General features: G+C 45.5%; 1 protein-coding gene across 2 annotated transcripts in view; it reads left to right on the top strand.

Moving 5' to 3' along the window:
• The first annotated feature begins 1,404 nt into the window (after positions 1-1,404).
• The window catches only part of GMDS (GDP-mannose 4,6-dehydratase), a 629,552-nt gene continuing 611,106 nt past the window's right edge, over positions 1,405-19,850 (top strand). Inside the window, exon 1 of one of the 2 annotated variants that reach the window (XM_007973861.3) lies at positions 1,405-1,758. In XM_007973861.3, the coding sequence (XP_007972052.1) occupies positions 1,657-1,758 (102 nt within the window). In that variant the 5' untranslated portion in view covers positions 1,405-1,656. The remainder of the gene's footprint in view (positions 1,759-19,850) is intronic. The other variant, XM_007973862.3, reaches the window with a different exon arrangement.

Raw genomic sequence — 19,850 nt, 5'->3', positions numbered from 1 at the left:
CAGTGGCCGGATCTCAGCTCACTGCAAGCTCCGCCTCCCGGATTTACGCCATTCTCCTGCCTCAGCCTCCCGAGTAGCTGGGACTACAGGCGCCCGCCACCTCGCCCGGCTAGTTTTTTGTATTTTTTAGTAGAGACGGGGTTTCACCGTGTTAGCCAGGATGGTCTCGATCTCCTGACCTCGTGATCCGCCCGTCTCGGCCTCCCAAAGTGCTGGGATTACAGGCTTGAGCCACCGCGCCCGGCCTTCGTTCCTCTCAATGGAAGTGTTCCCTTTCCTCAGCTTCAGGGTCCCTTCATCACTCAGAGGCAGCATCCTACTGGCGCACCAGATGTTCCTTCAGCCATTCTCCTCATAGAACGCAGAGAGGCTGGGTGTGAAACCAGACCCGTCTATCTACAAAGCTAAGAAATATTCCTAACGGACTTCGCGGAGCGGGAGAGGGAGGTTTTAAATTAATCCTAAGCTTTTCTGATTTTCGGGTTCCAGGTCTGCTATACATACTCTTGCATGTTATAATGGGCACAGCCCTAGTAACTCTGATTTGAAACAATGATCTGAGGTTATCGATTAGGGGGAGGAATAAGGACAGAGAAGCAGAGCAACGGAGACCGGGAAGTTTCCGGCTCTGCCCTGGACTGCAGCCAACTGCTTAGGCACACACACCTGCTGTCCTCCAGGTCTGAGTCACCTCCTCGTCTCTCCCTGTCCAACGAGCAGCTGCCAAATGGCAGCCAAATCCAATAGATAGAAGCCAGGACCTCACCTGTGTTTGAATTACTTTCTTTGAAATTTGCCACGTCCAGGTTTATTGACCCGGGCAGTCTTTTCAACATTTCCTTATGCTGCATACGGGTGGGGCCAGGGACTTGCTTGTGCACTGCCAGTCCCCAGAACAGAACACGTTGAATTCAGCTATTTGGAACCTCGTTCCTGGTTCCGACCTCAGGGAACGCCAGAAGAGCAAGAGCCAGCCTCGTTAGTCACTCCCACATCTGCAACCCCCGTTTCGGGGCCTTGCAACGCCAGCGCCCTTCAGGTACGATAAACCAGGCTTCTCAAAGGCGCTGCGACAGGTTTCCAGGAGTCATCAAAGTCCAGGAGTCAACAAAGACCCCAGGGTTTGAAAATTCAGACCTTTAGCCCAATGGAGAGGTCGGCTCAGCGTTCCTCCCAGCATCCTCGGGTGACATTAGGATTCCTGGGAGATTCGAGCGGCCGCCGGGGAGGACAAGGGAACTGCGTCCAGGCCGCCCATGGCCAGCCAGGCGAGAGGCGGGACGCGAAGCCGCGGCCTCCTTCCTCTTCCCTCAGGCGGCGGCGGCAGGCCCCGCCCCGCGCGGCGGCCGTCAGCGGAGGGGCGGGGCCTGCCACAGCGTCGCCGGTTGACGCGAATGACGCGGCGCCAGTCAGGCCGCAGCCCCGCTGCTTGGCCGTCGGGCCCGCCTCGGCCGGCTCGTCCCGCCCCCGGCCCTCCCCGCGCGGCCTCCCGTGCGCCCCTGTCAGACTGTGGCGGCCGGTCGCGCGGTGCGCTCTCTCTCCCTGCCCGCAGCCTGGAGAGGCGCTTCGCGCCGCACACACCCGCGTTCCTGCCGGCGCCGCGCCTGCCCTCTGCCGCGCTCCGCCCTGCCGCCGACCGCACGCCCGCCGCGGGACATGGCACACGCACCGGCACGCTGCTCCAGCGCCCGGGGCTCCGGGGACGGCGAGATGGGCAAGCCCAGGAACGTGGCGCTCATCACCGGCATCACGGGCCAGGTGAGTGTGGGGGCGGGGGCGCGCCGGCCTGGGCACGCGTGCTCTCCCTGCGCGCCGCTCCTCGCGGGCTGCGGTGTCTCCAGGAACAGCCCTCGGCGTCCCGGAAGGGGTCTGCTGCCGGGAGGTGGGACGGAAGGTGCGGTGCCGTTAGTGTGTTGTGTGTGGGGTGTGCTGGGTGCATCGAGTGCCTCTGGTCTTCCCCTGGGGGCTGTGAGCGTGTGTGCCGCGCGGGATGTCGCCCTCACACCGGGGCAGGACCGCCTGCTCGCACCTGCCCCTCAGGTGACCGCAGCGTCTCTTCCTCCAAGCCCATTTCGTGCTTCGCAGCTGCTGGTGCCGGGAGGGGAAAAGAACTGGTGATCAATGAACTTGCGGGTGAAGTCTTCTTGATGTATCTCGGCTCACGGGGCGCTTACCTGCTAATGTTTGGGAAGCAGGAAAAAGGGTGCTTTGCTGGTTTCGTGCCCTGTCACCGGCTTTCCAGATAGAAAAGAGAACATGAAAGGAAGTGATGCTGTGGAGTCACCCACTAGGACATGTTTAGGAAAAAGAACTTGAAAAACTTTAAAAAATCACACCAACTTCTGGGATTCAGGTTCCCACGTTTGGACGTGTATCTGAGACACACTGGTCCAAAAGTGAGGCTAGGTTCCATTTCCAAAGGAATAAGTTCCTCGAGTAAGGTCATCAGGAGGAGGGCTTCGGAATGTCCCAGGCTGGGCATGGCTGGTTGGTGAGAGTCGTCTCTTAGAGGTGTTGCAATAGGTAGGATCCGACCACTGTGCTTTATGAAAAGCTGTGCTGTTTGAGATTCAATGGTCATGAAGTAATCATGCCCGCATATTGCCGTAGAAAGAATGTGATGTATGTGCTCCTGGGTATCTCTGGGTGGTGGCCGATATAACACAAATAAAGATGAAAATGGCTAATACATATTGTGTCTATTATGTTCCAGTCGCTTGACTAATATTAAGTCATTTAGTTCTCATAACACTCTTTGAGGAGGTACTTTTATTGTCTCGATGTGGAAACGGAGGCATATGGGAGTTTGATTGGCCTGAGGTTAAATCGCTGGGAAGTGTCCGGTTGGCATTGAAACCACTCTGAAAGTTCTCTAGTGTTAGAAAAGGCTAAGTGGGCAGGAGGCAGCGGTTCATAACTGAAATCTCAGCACTTCGGTAGGCAGAGGCGGGAGGATTGCTTGAGGTGAGGCCAGGAGTTTGAGACCAGCCTGGGCAACATACTGAGACCTTGTCTCTACAAAAAAAAAAAAAAAAAAAAAAAATTAGGCAGGCATGTTGGTGCTCATTTGTAGTGCTAGCTACTGGGAGGCTGAAGCAGGAGGATCACTTGAGTCCAGGAGTTTGAGGCTGCAGTGAGCAGTGATGGCACCACTGTACTCCAGTCTGGGGCAAGAGAGTGAGATCCTGCCTCAAAAAAACAAAAAAAAAATTAGAGAGAAGGAGAAGTTGAAATTGGCCAGATGCACAGTCACAGAATATTACACAATTTCAACTATTGAATACCTGATTTACTGCTGGTTATTCATGCATCTTGCTTTGCTTAAGGTAATCATAATAGACAAGAGTTTGAAAACTAGTAAGAGGTGGATCTGAGTTTGAGGAAGAGGGCAAGGATCTGAGGTTGAGAAACTGAATCCTTGAATTGAGGCAGTAAAAAAGGTCAGGGCCTACATACTGTCCTCCCCCTTCTCTTTGTTTTCTAATGCTGGGACCTTTCTGCAGATGAATCCCTTTTTTTTCCGTTTTGTCAGACTGGACCTGAAGCTCAAATGTTTACCAAGTTTATATAATCTCTGGAAAGTAGAGATTTGATTTTAGTATTGTCAGGAAATTAGTTAAGATGTTAATGTGCTGTGTTGGTGTGGCCTATACCAATTTACGTGACCAGCAGTATAAATCAGTGCAGATTAGAAACAGAACCTAATTTTGACTTTTAAGAGCAGTCATTTGGATGGAACTGAGTGGCCAGGAAGGTGTGGAGGTGGACCCCCACTCTAGTTTGTCCTGCAGCCTGTCATGGGAGTCTACCTGAAGCACCACACTCAGCAGACCACTCCCTGACCAGAATTTTTTGGTTCCTCATTTCATTTCCAACTTAAAACACCTGCGTGGCTTTCAGGCTGGTTTGAATCTTTGCCCCAGTGTTTTTTTCTTCCCTACAGCATTTGCCCTCTACATTGTCACCTCATTTGGTGTTGCACTGGCGTATGTACCCCTATCATAGTGCTGAATTCTGTAGCTACCACATAAACACTTGCAGAGGGAATGGACTGCTCTTCTATGTTTTTTATTTGTATTCCAGGACAGTGACTCCCAACTTGAGTATCAAGGATCTCTGGAGCACTGTGGTGTTGATGCAAGGGGTCTGAAAATCCATACCTTATTCTACATTTTCTTAATAATACTGGCTGAGAACTTACTGGGCTATTCACTTTGCTCAGCATTTTGTATATCCCTACCTAAGGGGTGGGTATAGTAGTTGTCCCCATTTTATTCCTGGCTAAGTAAGGTTAAGTATGTTCCCTGAGGTCGTACATCTAATGAGTGTCAGAACTGAGATCTGAACCCAGATCTCAGCAGTTGCTCTAAGTCATTTTGCTGTATAGACTGTGGTAAGCCTTATGAGACAGAGAGAAATAAATAGTCTTACTCTAAGAAGAGGTTTCAGATTCAAGTGCCGCTGCTCTGGCACTCAGGGCTATCATGGCATTTGTGCCAAGATGGGCTCTTAAATGTGTTGTCCCAAATTCCCGCTTGAGAATAGTGCGGACAGCCAGGGTGTCCTGTCTGCTGTATATCTCTAGTATGTATTGTCAGGCTTCTTATTCTAGCCTTCCCCTCCCATCTATTCTTGACACACTCCTTCCCAAAGTGGGAACCTTACTAAATAGGCTTTAAAGAAGCTCAGGCTCTGGCTTTGCATTGCTGTCTCCAGGCCCTCTGCCAGCCACTCTTAAAAGCTCACCCCCATTGGCTAATGATGCTGTTCTTTACTGCACTCTTGGAGATGTTCTTGCTATTCTTTGAATACTGTTGCTTTGTACCTCTTTGGAGTAATTATTTGTGGCTGAATGGCCTCGCAATTCTTACTCCTTTTAACTTGAGCCTCAGTGTTCTCAGCCTAATCCTGACAAATGCAACCATTCCAGGAACTTCCTTCGTATTTACATGTGTGCAGTCCCTGTTGATTGTATAAGTAATTTACATATCTTTGGTCTTGAGATTATAAACTACTTTAAGATAGAAATCTCATTTGCAGCCTATTGCCTCCCACATGCCTTCGTCTAGTGGGGTTTCAAAAATGTTGACTTACTTTTTCCGTTAGCAGAACACATCTTCACTGCATGTCTGCTGTGTCCAAGGCTTGTTACAGATGCTGCTACAGATTTAAAGATATGGAAGTTGTCTTCATCCATTTGTGTTGCTATAAAGGAATACCTGAGGCTGGGTAATTTATAAAGAAAAGACGTTTATTTGACTCATGTTTCTGAAGGCTGTACAAGAAGCATGGCACCAGCATCTGCTTCTGCTGAAAGATTTAGGCTTCCACTCATGGAGCTGGTGTATACAGAGATTACATGGTGAGAGAGGAAGCAAGAGGTGGGGTGGGCTGTGGCGTGCCAGGCTCTTTTTAGCAACCAGCTCTAGTGGGAACTAGTAGAGTGAGGAGTCACTCATTACTGTGAGGATGGCACCAAGGCTTCATGAGGGATCAGCTTCCATGAAAAAAACACCTCCTATTAGTCCCCACCTCCAACATTGGGGATTAAATTTCAGCGTGAGATTTGGAGGGGTCAGACATCCAAACCATGGCATTCCACCCCTGACCACCCAGCTCTCATCCTTCTCACATGCAAAATACAATTCCAGTAGTCCCTAAAATTCTTAACTTGTTCCAGCATCAACTTCGAGGTTCAAAGTCTGAGAATCAAAGCAAGTTCCTTCGAGCTATGAGCCTGTAAAACCGAAAACGAATTATTTTTTTCCAGGATAAGATGGTTGTACAGTCATTAGGTAGACGTTCTGTGACTGCAGCAGCTGGGTGTTGGAGCAGCATGCGGGACGTTCCAGGACTCCTTGAGGTGTTCCAGGCCAGCTGTGCCCTGGGCCTGTCTCCCCAAACCATGCTGTCCTCCTAGGTCTCTGGGCCTCTGATGGGAGAGGCAGCCTCAGAGATGTCTGAGATGCCTTCAGGGTCTTTCCCCATTGTTCTGACTGTTAGCACCTGGCTCCCTTTTATCCATGCTAACGTCTTTAGCAAGTGATTGCTCTCCAGCACCACTGGATTTCTTTCCTGAAAAATGTCACTACTACATGTCCAGGTTGTAGATTTGAAAAATTTTTCAGATCTGTTTCCCTCTTCTCTACCAGTTCTACAAGTAATTACAAGTAATGCACTTTGACCAGCACATGCAGCAGACTGAATTACCACCTTCCTCAACGATGTCGATAGTCTAGTGGTATGATGATGGCGATAGTTAATAATTACGGTAGATTAAAATAATTAATGTGTATTGAGCATTTAGTTTGTGACAGGTACTGTTCGAAGTGCATTAAATTTTGTTCAAAGTATATTTGTGGAAGCAACAGAGAGCTTCTATGAGGTGGTTTTCTTTTTTTTTTTTTTTGAGACGGAGTCTCGCTCTGTGTCCCAGGCTGGAGTGCAGTGGCGCGATCTCGGCTCACTGTGAGCTCCTCCTCCAGGGTTCACGCCATTCTCCTGCCTCAGCCTCCTGAGTAGCTGGGACTACAGGCGCCCGCCACCTCGCCTGGCTAATTTTTGGTATTTTTTAGTAGAGACGGGGTTTCACCATGTTAGCCAGGATGCTCTCGATCTCCTGACCTCGTGATCCGCCCGCCTCGGCCTCCTAAAGTGCTGGGATTATATGAGCCACTGTGCCCTGCCTTTTTTTGTTTTTTGTTTTTTTTGGAGACAGAGCCTTACTCTGTTGTCCAGGTTGGAGCACAGTGGTGCAATCTCTGTTTACTGCATCCTCTACCTTCCAGGTTCAAGTGATTCTCGTGCCTTAGCCTCCCGAGTAGCTGGGATAACAGGTGTTTGAATTACTGCTTAGCCCTTTCTGAACTGCAGTGGCTTTGGGTAAGTCACTTATCTTTTCTGCCAGGTTGAAAGAGTAATTCTTATCAAATAGGAAGTAAATCTGCACATAGTAGTGGCCTTTGCCTCGTTACTGGAAGAGACCTTCGCTCCACAGTGTTAACAGAATAATGAAACATTTCTTGACTTTCAGGAAAAAGTGGGAGGTATTACTATTTAGCCTTGCTTTGCATGGGGAATCTATTATCTAGAAGCAGAAAGTTCTGTAGTATTTAGAATCAACCACAAGGCTATAAGGTACTGGGAGGCCAACAGATTTAATGTTTAGTGAGTCTTTCAAGACTGTGCAAAGCAGATCTGGGAGCTGGTCTTATCTTCTCATATAAGAGGATTGTAGGCAGTGACTTCCACTCTAAATCTTCCTTGCTGGGATTTGCAGTCCTGGGATAAAAGGTTTGGCATTATTGGGCTGGGCGTGGTGGCTCACGCCTGTGGTCCCAGCACTTTGGGAGGCCGAGGTGGGCCTCCCAAATCTCCCGATCACGAGGTCAGGAGATCGATACTATCCTGGCTAACATGGTGAAACCCCGTCTCTGCTAAAAGTACAAAAAATTAGCCAGGCGTGGGGGCGGGTGCCTGTAGTCCCATCTACTTGGGAGGCTGAGGCAGGAGAATGGCATGAACCCGGGAGGCAGAGCTTGCAGTGAGCTGAGATCCTGCCACTGCACTCCAGCCTGGGCGACAGAGGGAGACTATCTCAAAAAAAAAAAAAAAAAAAGAAAAAAAAAGTCTGGCATTATTGGAGGTGAGAGAGTTGTCTTGAGTACTGCCCTGCTTAATCAAAGACTGTTACATGTGATTAATTGAAAGAGCTCTGGACTGGAAATCAGAGGTTGGGTTTTGATACCAGTTGATTGTATAGCCTTACATTTTTAGAGGTTTTTCTTAACTTGTCAAGTGAAAGGGTTACCTGGTTATTCTCAGGGATCTAAGGTCTGCTGCTAGTCTACAGTAGTGTCTTGTTTGGATTACATGCTGACTTATGATTGATTATGTGTACTATAGAGAAATTATACAACTATCTTTATATTTAAGCAGTGCAGTAATTTAATTACAGTTTTAGACATAAAACCAACTGGATTTTTTTTTTTTTTTTTTGAGACAGAGTCTTACTCTGTTGCCTAGGCTGGAGTACAGTGGTGGTACGATCTCACTCACTGCAATCTCCATGTGCCGGGTTCAAGTGATTCTTGTGCCTCAGCGTCCCGGGTAGCTGGGATTACAGGCGTGCGCTACCATGCCCAGCTAATTTTTGTATTTTTAGTAGAGTTGGGTTTTCATCATGTTGACCAGGCTGGTCTTGAACTCTTGGCCTCAAGTCATCCGCCCACCTCGGCCTCCCAAAATGCTGGGATTATAGGCATGAACCACCATGCCCAGCCAGGATAATTTTTTAAAAATGAAACCAGTGAACTACTAATTTTACTGAATTTGAAATTAAGTTTGTAAACTAAGAAGAAATTCATATGAGTTGTATGTTGTCAGAATTTGTAAGATAGAGTGAAAAATTAGAGCTGTCCATCTTTGTAGGACATATCAAATGAATGAAGTGACTTTTTGGTGAGGAACGATTTTTTTTTTTTAACTGGTACGTAATAATTGTACATATTTGCGGGTTATGTGTGATATTTTGGTACATGCATGTAATGTGTAATGATCAAAGCAGGGAAATTAGGATAGAGGAAGGAGTTTTAAATTCTTGGGTTTTTCTTGGGTAGAAAAATGGAGTTAATTATGTCCACATCACAAATTTATGTGTGGATTAAAAATGATGATTATATTATAATAAGGCCTACCACTGTTCCTGGCATATGTTGTTTATGAAGTGATAATTCTTGTTTAGTATGTATAAGTTCTCACAATGGAAGGAATGAGGGAAGGATGGAGAAGTGCTTGGGAATGCAGTTAGGGGTATGTAGGATGAATGAGAATAGTAAAAGAATGGAAGCAGAAGCACCAGCTCCTGTAATATAAGGATAATGAGATCAAGGATGCAAACATATTTTGGCAACAGGTTGGATGGTAATACTATGGCCAGAAATGCAGTCACTGGGCAGGAAAATCAGTTTTCTCGGAGAAGACAGTGAATTATTTTGTTCCTCTGGAGTTCGAAGTGCAGTGGTGCAATCATAGCTCACTGCAGCCCTGAACTCCTGGGCTCAGGCGATCCTCCCACCTCAGCCTCCCTGGTTGCTGGGACTAGAGGCTTGTGCCACCAAGCCTGGCTAATTTTTTACTTTTTTTTTTTTTTTTTGTAGAGACAGGATCTCACCAGCTGACCAGGCTAGTCTTGAACTCCTGGCCCCAAGCGATCATCTGGCCTTGGCCTCCCAAGTGCTGATAATACAGGTGTGAGCCACTGCATTTGGCTTCTTTGTCTTAAAAATGACTTGGGCAATGTGGTCAGAGGTGGCTGCTGTGGAGTGGGCAAGTCCTAAAGGTGGCCATGCTGCTATGCTGTACCTTTAGCCAGTCTTCTTCCCTGTCTCCCAGAACTTTCTGTAGCTCTCATTTACAAGGCAAGAAAACTAACCCTTTCCCTTCAGTTTACCAGGCTATTCTTAGTATACTTCAGTTTTCTCCTTTCTTTCTCCTTTATTTATTTGTTGATTGTTTGCATTTCCTAATGCCAAAACCTTGTTAAAGATACTTCCAGGTGGGGCGCGGTGGCTCATGCTTATAATCCCAACACTTTGGGAGGCCGAGGTGGGCGGATCACCTGAGGCCGGGAGTTCAAGACTACCTTGGCCAATGTGGAGAAACCCCATCTCTACTAAAAATACAAAAATTAGCCGGGCATGGTGGTGGGTGCCTGAAATCTCAGGTACTCGGGATGCTGGGGTGGGAGAATCTCTTGAATCTGGGAGGCAGAGCTTGCAGTGAGCCGAGATTGTACCACTGTACTCCAGCCTGGGTGACAGAGCTAGACTTTGTCTCAAAAAAAAACCAAAAAAAGAGATACTTCCAATTTACAATTTCTCATGCCTTTCTTCCTTTCTTGAGGAATTTTGGGAATCCCGCACTTCCAGAAGTAAGGTGCTCAGTTGCACTAACCATTCCTCTATAAGCTTAATACATAGGAAATGAATGAGTAAAACATGTCTGAAAGGTAATCCTATAGGATAGAAGGCTGATTATCAGTAATGTTCTTGGCAGTGGCGCACCAGTGTGCCAAACCCAGTCTTTGGCAAGCCAATAAGCAATTTTCCTGCCAAAATCTTGTGACTTACCATAAGTAGTAACCCAATTGTTTATATAAATTTACTCATTGAAATGACTCAGCTTTCCAGGATATTATTTTGGCATTTACTTATGTAAAACTGAGTGACATAGACTTGAGGTTAGCTGATTTTATATGCAGTGATGTTCTTGGCTGAAGGGTATTTACCTCTTTTGTTTCAGACTCTTCATACTGTGCCTTTTAAACAATTTACCACATGTGATTTTAGGGGAATCCTTTCTCAGATCTTCATGCTAAGTTCTTTTAAACTTAGGAGTGATAAAATAAAGGTATTTACTAGGGATTTATAGAAAGTATTTCTTTATACTGACTAATTACACTTGGGAAAATGAACCACCAAAGCTTGGTTGTCTTATATATATATTATGCTTGAGCACTGGGTTTGATTATAATGTGAAATGAATTGCTTGATCATGTTTAACAGAAATATGTTCCTTAATGCTGCGTGAAAAAGCCTCTAATTGGCACTTTTAGAAATCTTTTAAAATCAAAACATGATTTTTCTATGTTTCTTAGAAGGGTGCTGTATTTCTATACCTTTTCACAAAAGAAGTTAGATTTTTAATGTTGCTTTATTCAAACTATAGTTTTACATCTGTAAAAATGATGAATTGGAATTTTGCAGGTATGTGCAGACACTGGTAGTATTTTTTGGTGATCAATATTGATAAACATATTTATTGTAGTTTAGAGTGGAATCCTTCGAAATGGAAGCTTTGTTGCAAGAGACCTGCAGGTCAAAATGCAAGTGCGGCATATACGCCTGTTGGAGTAAACCCAGTCAAGGAGAAAGACAGTGGAAACCCTGTTTGTCAAGAGTTGTGGGAGGCCTGAGATTTTACCTTACTTGCAGGCTAACAAGTTAGCTTCCTAAAATTCCACGGATGATGGCAGAAGACACAGCACTCCTGGGTCAGCAGGCAGTATGAACTTCATGTTTGTGACAGCTCTGTTTTTATGGTATTTTCTTGCCCCCCAAAGACCATGTGGGCAACACCGTGGCTGGGTGGGTCTAGGTGGATGTTGTCCATGCAGTGGGTATGCACCACGGTTGAGGAAATCTGAGATTGGGAAACCCCAATTTTTTAATAAGGGAACTAATAAGCCTACCCAGCTTTTGCTTTGAGGGAGACATTATTTTTATCATTCTCCATAGCGAACAAATCTTCCTTCTGCTCCAGAGAGAAACACTATTGCTATCTTAAAATACTATCTACAGATGTCCTGTACAGGAAAGGTAGTAGCCAGTAAAAGCTGTCAGTGCAACCTGCTCATAAGACATGCAGAAAGTGGAAAGACCCATGGAGAACTGGCTCCCAACACTGTTTGTTTGTCTTGTTCCTGAAACTTACCAGATTGACAACACAGACCAGTTTTCCTCTTTTTTTTCTTTGAGACAGGGTCTTGCCCAGGCTGGAGTGCAGGGGTGCAAACACAGATCACTGGAGCCTCAACCTCGTGCGCTCAAGTGATCTTTTGGCCTCAGCCTCCTGAGAAGCTGGGATAACAGATGGGCACCACCACGCCTGGCTAATTTTTGTGTGTGTGTGTGTTTTTATTGTTGTTGTTAAGGTAGGGTCTTGCCGTGCTGCTCAGGCTGGTTTCAAACTCCTAGGCTCAAGCAATTCTACCATCTCAGCCTCTCCAAGTGCTAGTATTACAGGTTTGAGCCACTGTGCCTGGCCCCAGTTTTCCTCTTATTTGTCCATACAGTCTATGGGAAGCTCCAGCTTTGCATTTGTTTTCTTTTTGCTTGAAGAACAGAATGATAACACCTGGATTTGGGTGCTTAGTATGGAATGAATGAATGCGCATTGTCCCTGGGGGAGGCATTTTATATTTCCCTGTATGTATAGGCATGGGAAGTACAGTAGGTTTGGCTTTGTTGAAACTTTTAGTAAGTTTAATCTGATAGATTAGTCTCAGTTGGCCTGAAGAACTCTAGCTCAGAAGGACATTTTCCCAGCCCTGAAGCTGAAACCTTCCGTTCCTTATCTGGTCCCTTTGTATAGTACACATATCAGCACCTTTTTTTTTTGAGACGGAGTTTTCGCTCTTGTTGCCCAGGCTGGAGTGCAATGGCGCGATCTCGGCTCACAGCAACCTCCGCCTCCTGGGTTCAAGCGATTCTCCTGCCTCAGCCTCCCGAGTAGCTGGGATTACAGGCATGTGCCACCACGCCAGGCTGATTTTGTATTTTTGGTAGAGGCGGGGTTTCTCCATGTTGGTCAGGCCGGTCTGGAACTCCAGACCTCAGGTGATCTGTCTGCCTTGGCCTCCCAAAGTGCTGGGATTACAGGTCATCACTTGTTTTTAATTTACTCACTGAGTGACTGTAAACTTCTTGCATTAATTTCAGTGCTTTCTCTTTTTTTGCTTTATAATTGTACCTGATGTAAACTCTCATACCTTCATTTAGAGATTACTTCTATCATTTTTGAGTATGTTTCTCTAGTGTCTACCATATGCTAATAGGGCCTGCACTCTAGATCAGGAAATGTATGTCATTTCAAATCTTCTTGTAAGTTTGCTAGGATCTTTTTTTTTTTTTTTTGATATGGAGTTTCGCTCTTGCCCAGGCTGGAGTGCAGTGGTGCAATCTCAGCTCACTGCAACCTCTGCCTACCAGGTTCAAGTGATTCTCCTGCTTTAGCCTCCCGAGTAGCTGGGATTACAGGCACCCGCTACTATGCCCAGGTAATTTTTTGTAGTTTTAGTAGAGACGGGGTTTCACCATGTTGGCCAGGCTGGTCTCAAACTCCTGGTCTCAGGTGATCCGCCCGCCTCAGCCTCCCAGTAGGATCTTGTTCTGATTTTCATGAGTTTTGATGTTATCATTGACATATCTAGAAATCTGCATATTTTATTTAAGAGAGTCGGCTTTTTGTACACAAGGAACGCTTGTTCTTGGTGAAGCCTCATATATGATGGATAGGAAGGAATAAGAAAGCTGTGAGAGGAGAATAAAAGGACTTAGCTACTGATTGGATTGTTGGATTGGGGAAGTCAGGAGAAGTAAGGGTTTTTGTTTTGTTTATTGTGTTTATTTTTATGGTTGGTCCCATTGACATTCAGTTTGTGTAAATCCATGAGGACAAGACTGTATTTTACTGCTGTATCCCTGGTGCAGTGTCTGGAATATGGTGGGCTCTCAGTAGATATTTGTTGAATGACATCTGGAGTTCATACGTCCTCAGAAATCCTGGAGGAAATAACTGCATATAAGAAGTAGTGGGAATGTAGATGTGCAGTGTATCGTATTTAGAGCGGGATCGACAGACTCTCCCCTGGACCAAGTGTGCCTGCCTCTTTTTTTTGTTTTTGTTTTTCGAGACGGAGTCTCCCTCTGTTGCCCAGGTCGGAGTGCAGTGGTGCGATCTCTGCCCACTGTAACTTGTGCCCTGCCCCGGGTTCACGAGATTCTCATCCCTCAGCCTCCTGGGTAGCTGGGACTATAGGTGCCTGCCACCACGCCTGGCTAATTTTTGTACTTTTAGTAGAATTGGGGTTTCTCCATGTTGGCCAGGCTGGTCTAGAACTCCTGACCTCGAGTGATCTGCCTGATCTGCCCACCTTGGCCTCTCAAAGTGTTGGGATTACAGGCGTGAGCCACCACGGCTGGCCCTGTTTTTGTAAATAAAGGTTTGTTAGAGCACAGAACATCTGTTTACTTATTGTTTCTGGCTGCTTCCACATAGAGTTAAATAGCTGCAACAGAGACTGTGTGGCTTTGAAAGCCTGAAATGTTTACTATCTGGCTCTTCACTGAAGGAATTTTCGAAGATTTGCTGTAGAGCTCTCTTCCTTAGGGTGGATAGTGGAATTGCTACTGGTCATAGGTGATATCTCCAAATGAGAGAATATGGAGACAGAAAGATGAGAGTAAGAAGGAGGAAAATGTTTGCATTTCAGGTTTGGAAGAGAAGGAAGCTAGGGAGGGAGGGGAGAGGAGAGAGAACAAAAGTACTGAGTAATGTCGTGGAATCTGAGGGAGGCCAGAGACGTTTCTGTTGTTGTGGTAGTAACACATAACATACAATTTATCGTTACTGACATTTAGTACATTTACAAGGTTGTGCCGTCTTTACCGCTATCGTTCCCGAATACTTTTTCATCACTCCTTTTAAAAAGGAAAGCCCATTCCCATGATCAGTCACTCCCCATCCCCTCCTTTCCCAGCCCCTGGCAGCACAAATTTACATTCTGTCTTGCATGTTTTTCCCTTTTGCTTAGATCTGGGAAAGGTTTTTTCCTGTGATGGAGGGGAAATGGGCTTCTATGCAGTTAGAGGAGAAGCCGATGGAGGAAGGGAGTAGTGTGGTTATGGAAGAGGCTGAAGGAGAGAAAGTCTCGGGCATCTGGAGGCCTGCGATGGGCATGAGCATCCAGTCCTGCACTGGCGCTGGTGCTGCAGCAGTGCCATCTCTGTCACTGCAGTTCTGTTCTCTGGGAGCTGCCCCGCAGTGTGATTTTGGGTGCTGTTCCTCCTTATGAAGCCTCTCAGTCATCTTCTTCAGTCTGCACTGTAGCTTTCATAGATTTCTGATTCAATTAGCTGCAGATTGGTTTCTGTGGCTTCCCACCTGAACAGTGATAGAAAGTGATGATATGTATGATGGTGGACAGAGAGATGAGAAACCAGTTTTGAAGTCCTCTAAGAAACATGGAAGTGGATGTGAGTGGTTGATTACACCAGTGAGGTGGTGATTTTGATTAGAGTGGTGTAAGTAAATTTCATGGGCGGTAAGTGCTGAGAAACAAAGATTGTTATGGTTTGATGTTTCAAAAGTGGCATCAGGAATTGAGGATAAGGTGTTTCCTGTTGTACCCCGTTTTGGGGTCTAGGAGAATGAATGAGTAAAAACCCTGAATGTCAGTAGCTCATGGAGTTTTGGATTTTACATAGACTGGTAAAAACTTGAGATTGATATATGGTGGCTAGGTTATTTTGAAAGTAAAAATCTTAGGAGTAACAAATTGCTATCTGCTGTCACAGTAGTTAAAACAAAAGTTTTATACACCAAAATGTAAGAAGAACATGCTCCCAGAATAAAGAACACTCACCAAATTACATACTTTTAGCTATGTGAACTATTTTTTCTCATTTCTGTTTTTTTCATTTTGCTGAAGAACGGGTTAAAAATGTGTCATGGATTGGCATTAGTCCATAGAGTACATTTGGGAACCACCTATTGAATACTATTAAACAAATTTCATTTGTCCAATTTCCTTTGTTCAGATTCTGAAATGAAAAACAATTTCATTTATCTGATTTCATTTGCTCAGAACTGAAATATGAACTTCTTGGGGATAGGGATCATGTCTTCAAACTGTGGTGACCATTTTTTTTTCTTGACTCCAAGGTAGGACACACATTATCTCATATATAAATGATCTAGAGTGCCACTGAATGCTGGAAACCAGGGCTGTCTGGAAGAATTTGGAGTTACTTTATAGAACTTCATCCTTCCTGGTCCCCATTTGATGTTGAGCACCATAAAAGGTGCTTGGTAAGCATTCGTTTGTTGGTTGTTTCAGATTTCATTTTTAACAGCTTCCTTTGGCATGCTGGGCAAATTCCTTAGGCTTTTTTTTTTTTTTTTTTTTGAGACAAGATCTGGCTTTTTTGCCCAGGCTGAAAAGCAGTGGAGCCATCTCAGCTCACTGCAACCTCCGCCTCCTGGGCTCAAGCCATCCTCGCACTCAGCCCCGTGAGTTCCCGGGACTTTGGGTGGGCTCTACCATATCTGGCTACTTTTTCTATTTTTCTTTTTGTAGAGATGGGGTTTTGCCATGTTGCCCAGGCTGGTCTCAAACTTGTGAGCTCAAGCCATCTGCCCACCTCGGGCCTCCTAAACTGCTGAGATAACAGGTGTGAGCCACTGTTCCTGACCCTTAGGCACTTTTCATACCTCACCAAAGAATATAGAACCTAGGCGTCAAGAACTAGCAGAACCTAGGTGTCAAGATCCCTGCGGAATCCTTACAGCTCTGTTTCTGCAGCTCTCCCTAGTCTCTGAGTGTGCTTGGAAGGAATATTCAAATCATTATTGTGTTGTTTCAGGTTTAACTTGGGAACTTGAAACTGAAATCAAGTTTTGGGGAGCTTCTGGGTGGTGACAGATCTTCTTGTTTTGACCAGGCACTCTTTCTTGTCCCCCTGTCCTTATGATGTTGACTTAGGCATCCCGCTGGCTTTGTGAGTTGGTCAACCCTGGGTATTAGGGGGAGGTACAGGGGAGGGAGAATGCTAAATGCATTAAGTGAATTTCTCAAGGTGGGTGGGAAGGTTTTGGGGGTTGTTTTTGAGGGGAGGTAATAATACATAGATTTTTGTAAAGTTTTGCGTTTCTACATTTCAGTATAAACCTTGAAAAGGAGAAATAGGAAGAGTTGACCGAGTATTAAAGTCCCTCTTTTTTTCCTTTCAGCTTTTTTGTGGACAACAGTGGTTTTTTATTTTATCCCTTATCAATTTTGCTATTTTGACTAATTTAGCAAGTTCAAATTATTTAAATTTATATAGTATTTTCTTTCCATTGAGTTGTCTTTTAATATTTACTGATGTTTGAACATACAGTTTTTAACCTATTTAAGCGTTACCAAAAGTTTATACTATTGCCAGATTGTTACTATGGGAAATTTGATTTTAGTTGCTAAAAACAAGGAAGTATTTTATATAGACCAGGGAAATAATTGGGAGCCCAACTAGAAATCTTAGCAGATTCTCTCTATATGGGACATCACTGTTAGTGGAGGACTTAGGGATGGGTCCAGGAAACCTGAGATTACTGCTTAGGTCTTTGAAGAATGGAGATCACTTAACCTTTATGGACTGTGGTTTTTCTTCTCTTTAAATGTACATTTCAGAAAATAGATGTAAATATACGTAGATAATAAAAGCGTCTAGATTTTTAGTTTTCCTGAGTCAAAATTTATAGCATGTATAATGGACATTGACTAATGTAGATAATGCTTAACATTTGGATTTGGGAAAGATTTCAGGAATTAATCCTGTGGCAGGACTCTGAGGAGGAAGTCAACTGTGGACTCTGGAGAGAGGTCTTCAGAGGAGTCTCGAAATGCCTGTAGTGGAAGAGGCAGCGTTGTTTTTTCCCTAGCAGCTTGGAATGTGGAGGCAGAAGCTGCTTCCCTGGGGCTCTAGGTAGGAATAAGCCTTCGAGGTTTACAAGTAGAGGCTCATGCTGGATGACTGGGTTACAATTTAGTATTCTTCAGGTAGAGCAACCAAATAATGCTTTGAAAGATTAATTTATCTTATAGCTCAACAGTTTTTGTTTTCTCTTTAGTTGTAATAAGATTATGTTAATAAGCAAATATTTTTGTCAGGGATGATCTGGGCAAAGTGCCCATTTCTGGTACCTGAATTCTGGCCTTGGAATTAAGATACATCTGTAAAGGGAGAGGAGAGAAAGACGAACGTGAGTTTGATTCCTGACCTCAATACTCACTGGGTGTCACAGGGAAATTTACTTTTTTTTTGTCTTGCTCTCACCCAGACTGGAGTGCAGTGGCATGATCTTTGCTTAACGCAGCCTGGACACACTGGGCTCAACTAATCTTCCCACCCCAGCCTTCTGAGTAGCTGGGATCACAGGTGTGCGCCACCACACCTGACTCATTTTTGTATTTTTTTTTAGAGACAGGATCTCTCTATGTTGCCCAGACTGGTCTTGAACTCCTGGGCTCGAGTGATTCTCCTATCTTGGCGTCCCAAAGTGCTGGGATTACAGGCGTGAATCACCACGCACAGCCCATGGGCGAATTCTGAGTGTTTCTGAACCACGCTTATCTGTACTAGGATGAAAGAAGGTGCCTGCATAATGATGTTCTGGAGATGGGAATGTTGTTATCCTGGAGGGTCCCTTCGGTTGTTCTTGTGAACCAGACTGGATGCAGGCAGTGTCCTACCTCTGGACACCCCGTCTGCACTGAAGCCCGGGGAAAAGTGGAGCACAGCAGAACCCCACCACTAAAAGTTTGCTTCAGGGACTCTTGCTTTTCCTGTCTTCTTCCCCTTCCCTTTGCCCACTTTATCAGTCATAGTGTTTGCCTCCAGGAGCCAGCCTCTGTTGTGGTTGCTGCCCAGAGCCTGGCTGCCTGGCCACTTGTATTGCCCTATTGTCGATTGGAGCCTTATTTTACTTGCTTCTCAGATGTCATACCTGGACTCCACTTGTTGAAACTGTCAACACGGGATATTGGGGCTAATTCCAGGGGAAAAAAGGGAACTCCACAACACTACACAGTTGAACTGAGAAAGCCATTCCATGCAGCTAATGCGTTATTCAGGGTGACTCTTAACACTGCACATTATGATTCAAGAACTAAATTTGTGTTCAAGTGAATGCCCTTCCTACAGAGAAATGGGCTCCAAGTTTAAATAGCTGATTTCCAAGTTTTCTTTGGAAGGATTTGTTAAAGCACACCCTTTGGATCAGTTCGTACCACCAGTTCCAGAGCTCACCAAGCTTAGGTGGAAGGAGGCGTGACTGCCCTGGGGATGGGGAAGGGCTGCTTTCTTCATTGTACTCTGCATGGCAGAAATGTTTCTTTCTCTTAAAAGCAGTTTTACCTGTTTTAAAAAATGGGCTCAGCTCAAGGCAGATCACTTAAGGTGGGATGAGAGGGTTTGGAGTGTACACTGAAGAAAAGGGGAGCGCTTATAAAGGTGGGGGAGGAAAAGGAGGATGTGAAGGCCCAGAAGTGCTGAGAAGCACAGAAGGGTGGTGAGAAGCACAGAAGGGTGGTGGTGGTGTTGGCTTTTTAGTCTTCATTTTCCTCTGTGAATGGATCCTTTTAGATCAGTGGTGGGATGTCATAAACATTTAATCCTGAATGACACAGAAGTTGACACAGGCTTGCACTTTGTATCGAAGAGGAACCAAGCATGCTCAGACAGGTGCCTGCCATTTTTGTTTCTCAAGGAAAAGTTCCTAAAGGTGTTAAGAGGGGTACATTTTGTCCAGGTTCAGCACTGGGAGGGAGGTGTAAGAAGCTGCTTGCCTTCCTTTTCCCTCGTACTTCACTGTGTAGACCCTGCACAGGCCTGGGCCACATGCCGAGAAAGGGCCGCACAGCCACAGGTTGGCTCTCATTGAGCATGGTTGTGTGTTAACTACCCGTGTTCCCTGGAAATGCTGCAGAACTGAAGATGGAAGCAGGTAGGAGACCCTGTGTGTGGACAGCAAGGGGAGTGCTGGGCAGCTGCACTTTTATCGACCTTGGGCAGCTGGCCCTGTCGTTGCCTTGCTCTCATGGCCACTGAGATTCAGCTGCCATTCGGACCCCTGTGTGTCACAGCCTCTGTTCTGGAATCCCAGGGAAACCAGCTCTGGCCTTTCCGCTCCGTCCTGTAGTTTCAGCCGCAGCTGGCACCTCACTCCCTGCGTCCAGTGTAGTCTCAGGTGTCTCCTGCTGTGCTTGCCTTTCCACAGTCACTCTCTAGGAATTACTGAAATTCTCACTAGAATCAGCTGTTTCTCTGGATTTGGAGCTTGTTCCAAAAGAATACTTTGTTTTTTTGTTGATATTCTGACCTTTGATTCAGTCCTCTCCAAAGATAAGAAAGTTGCCATTTGTAGTTGAAGCATCCATAAAGCATAGTTCTGATGGTGATGGTGCAATAGAATTACTTGGGCACGTTGAATAACTCTTGGCTCTTCTATGCAGTTCAGTGGGCTTAGGG

This window comes from Chlorocebus sabaeus, chromosome 17 (assembly GCF_047675955.1).
Source record: "Chlorocebus sabaeus isolate Y175 chromosome 17, mChlSab1.0.hap1, whole genome shotgun sequence".
Lineage (NCBI taxonomy): Eukaryota > Metazoa > Chordata > Mammalia > Primates > Cercopithecidae > Chlorocebus > Chlorocebus sabaeus.
The sequence above is the reverse complement of the archived record's forward strand: the minus strand, read 5'-3'. Positions and strand labels throughout refer to the sequence as shown.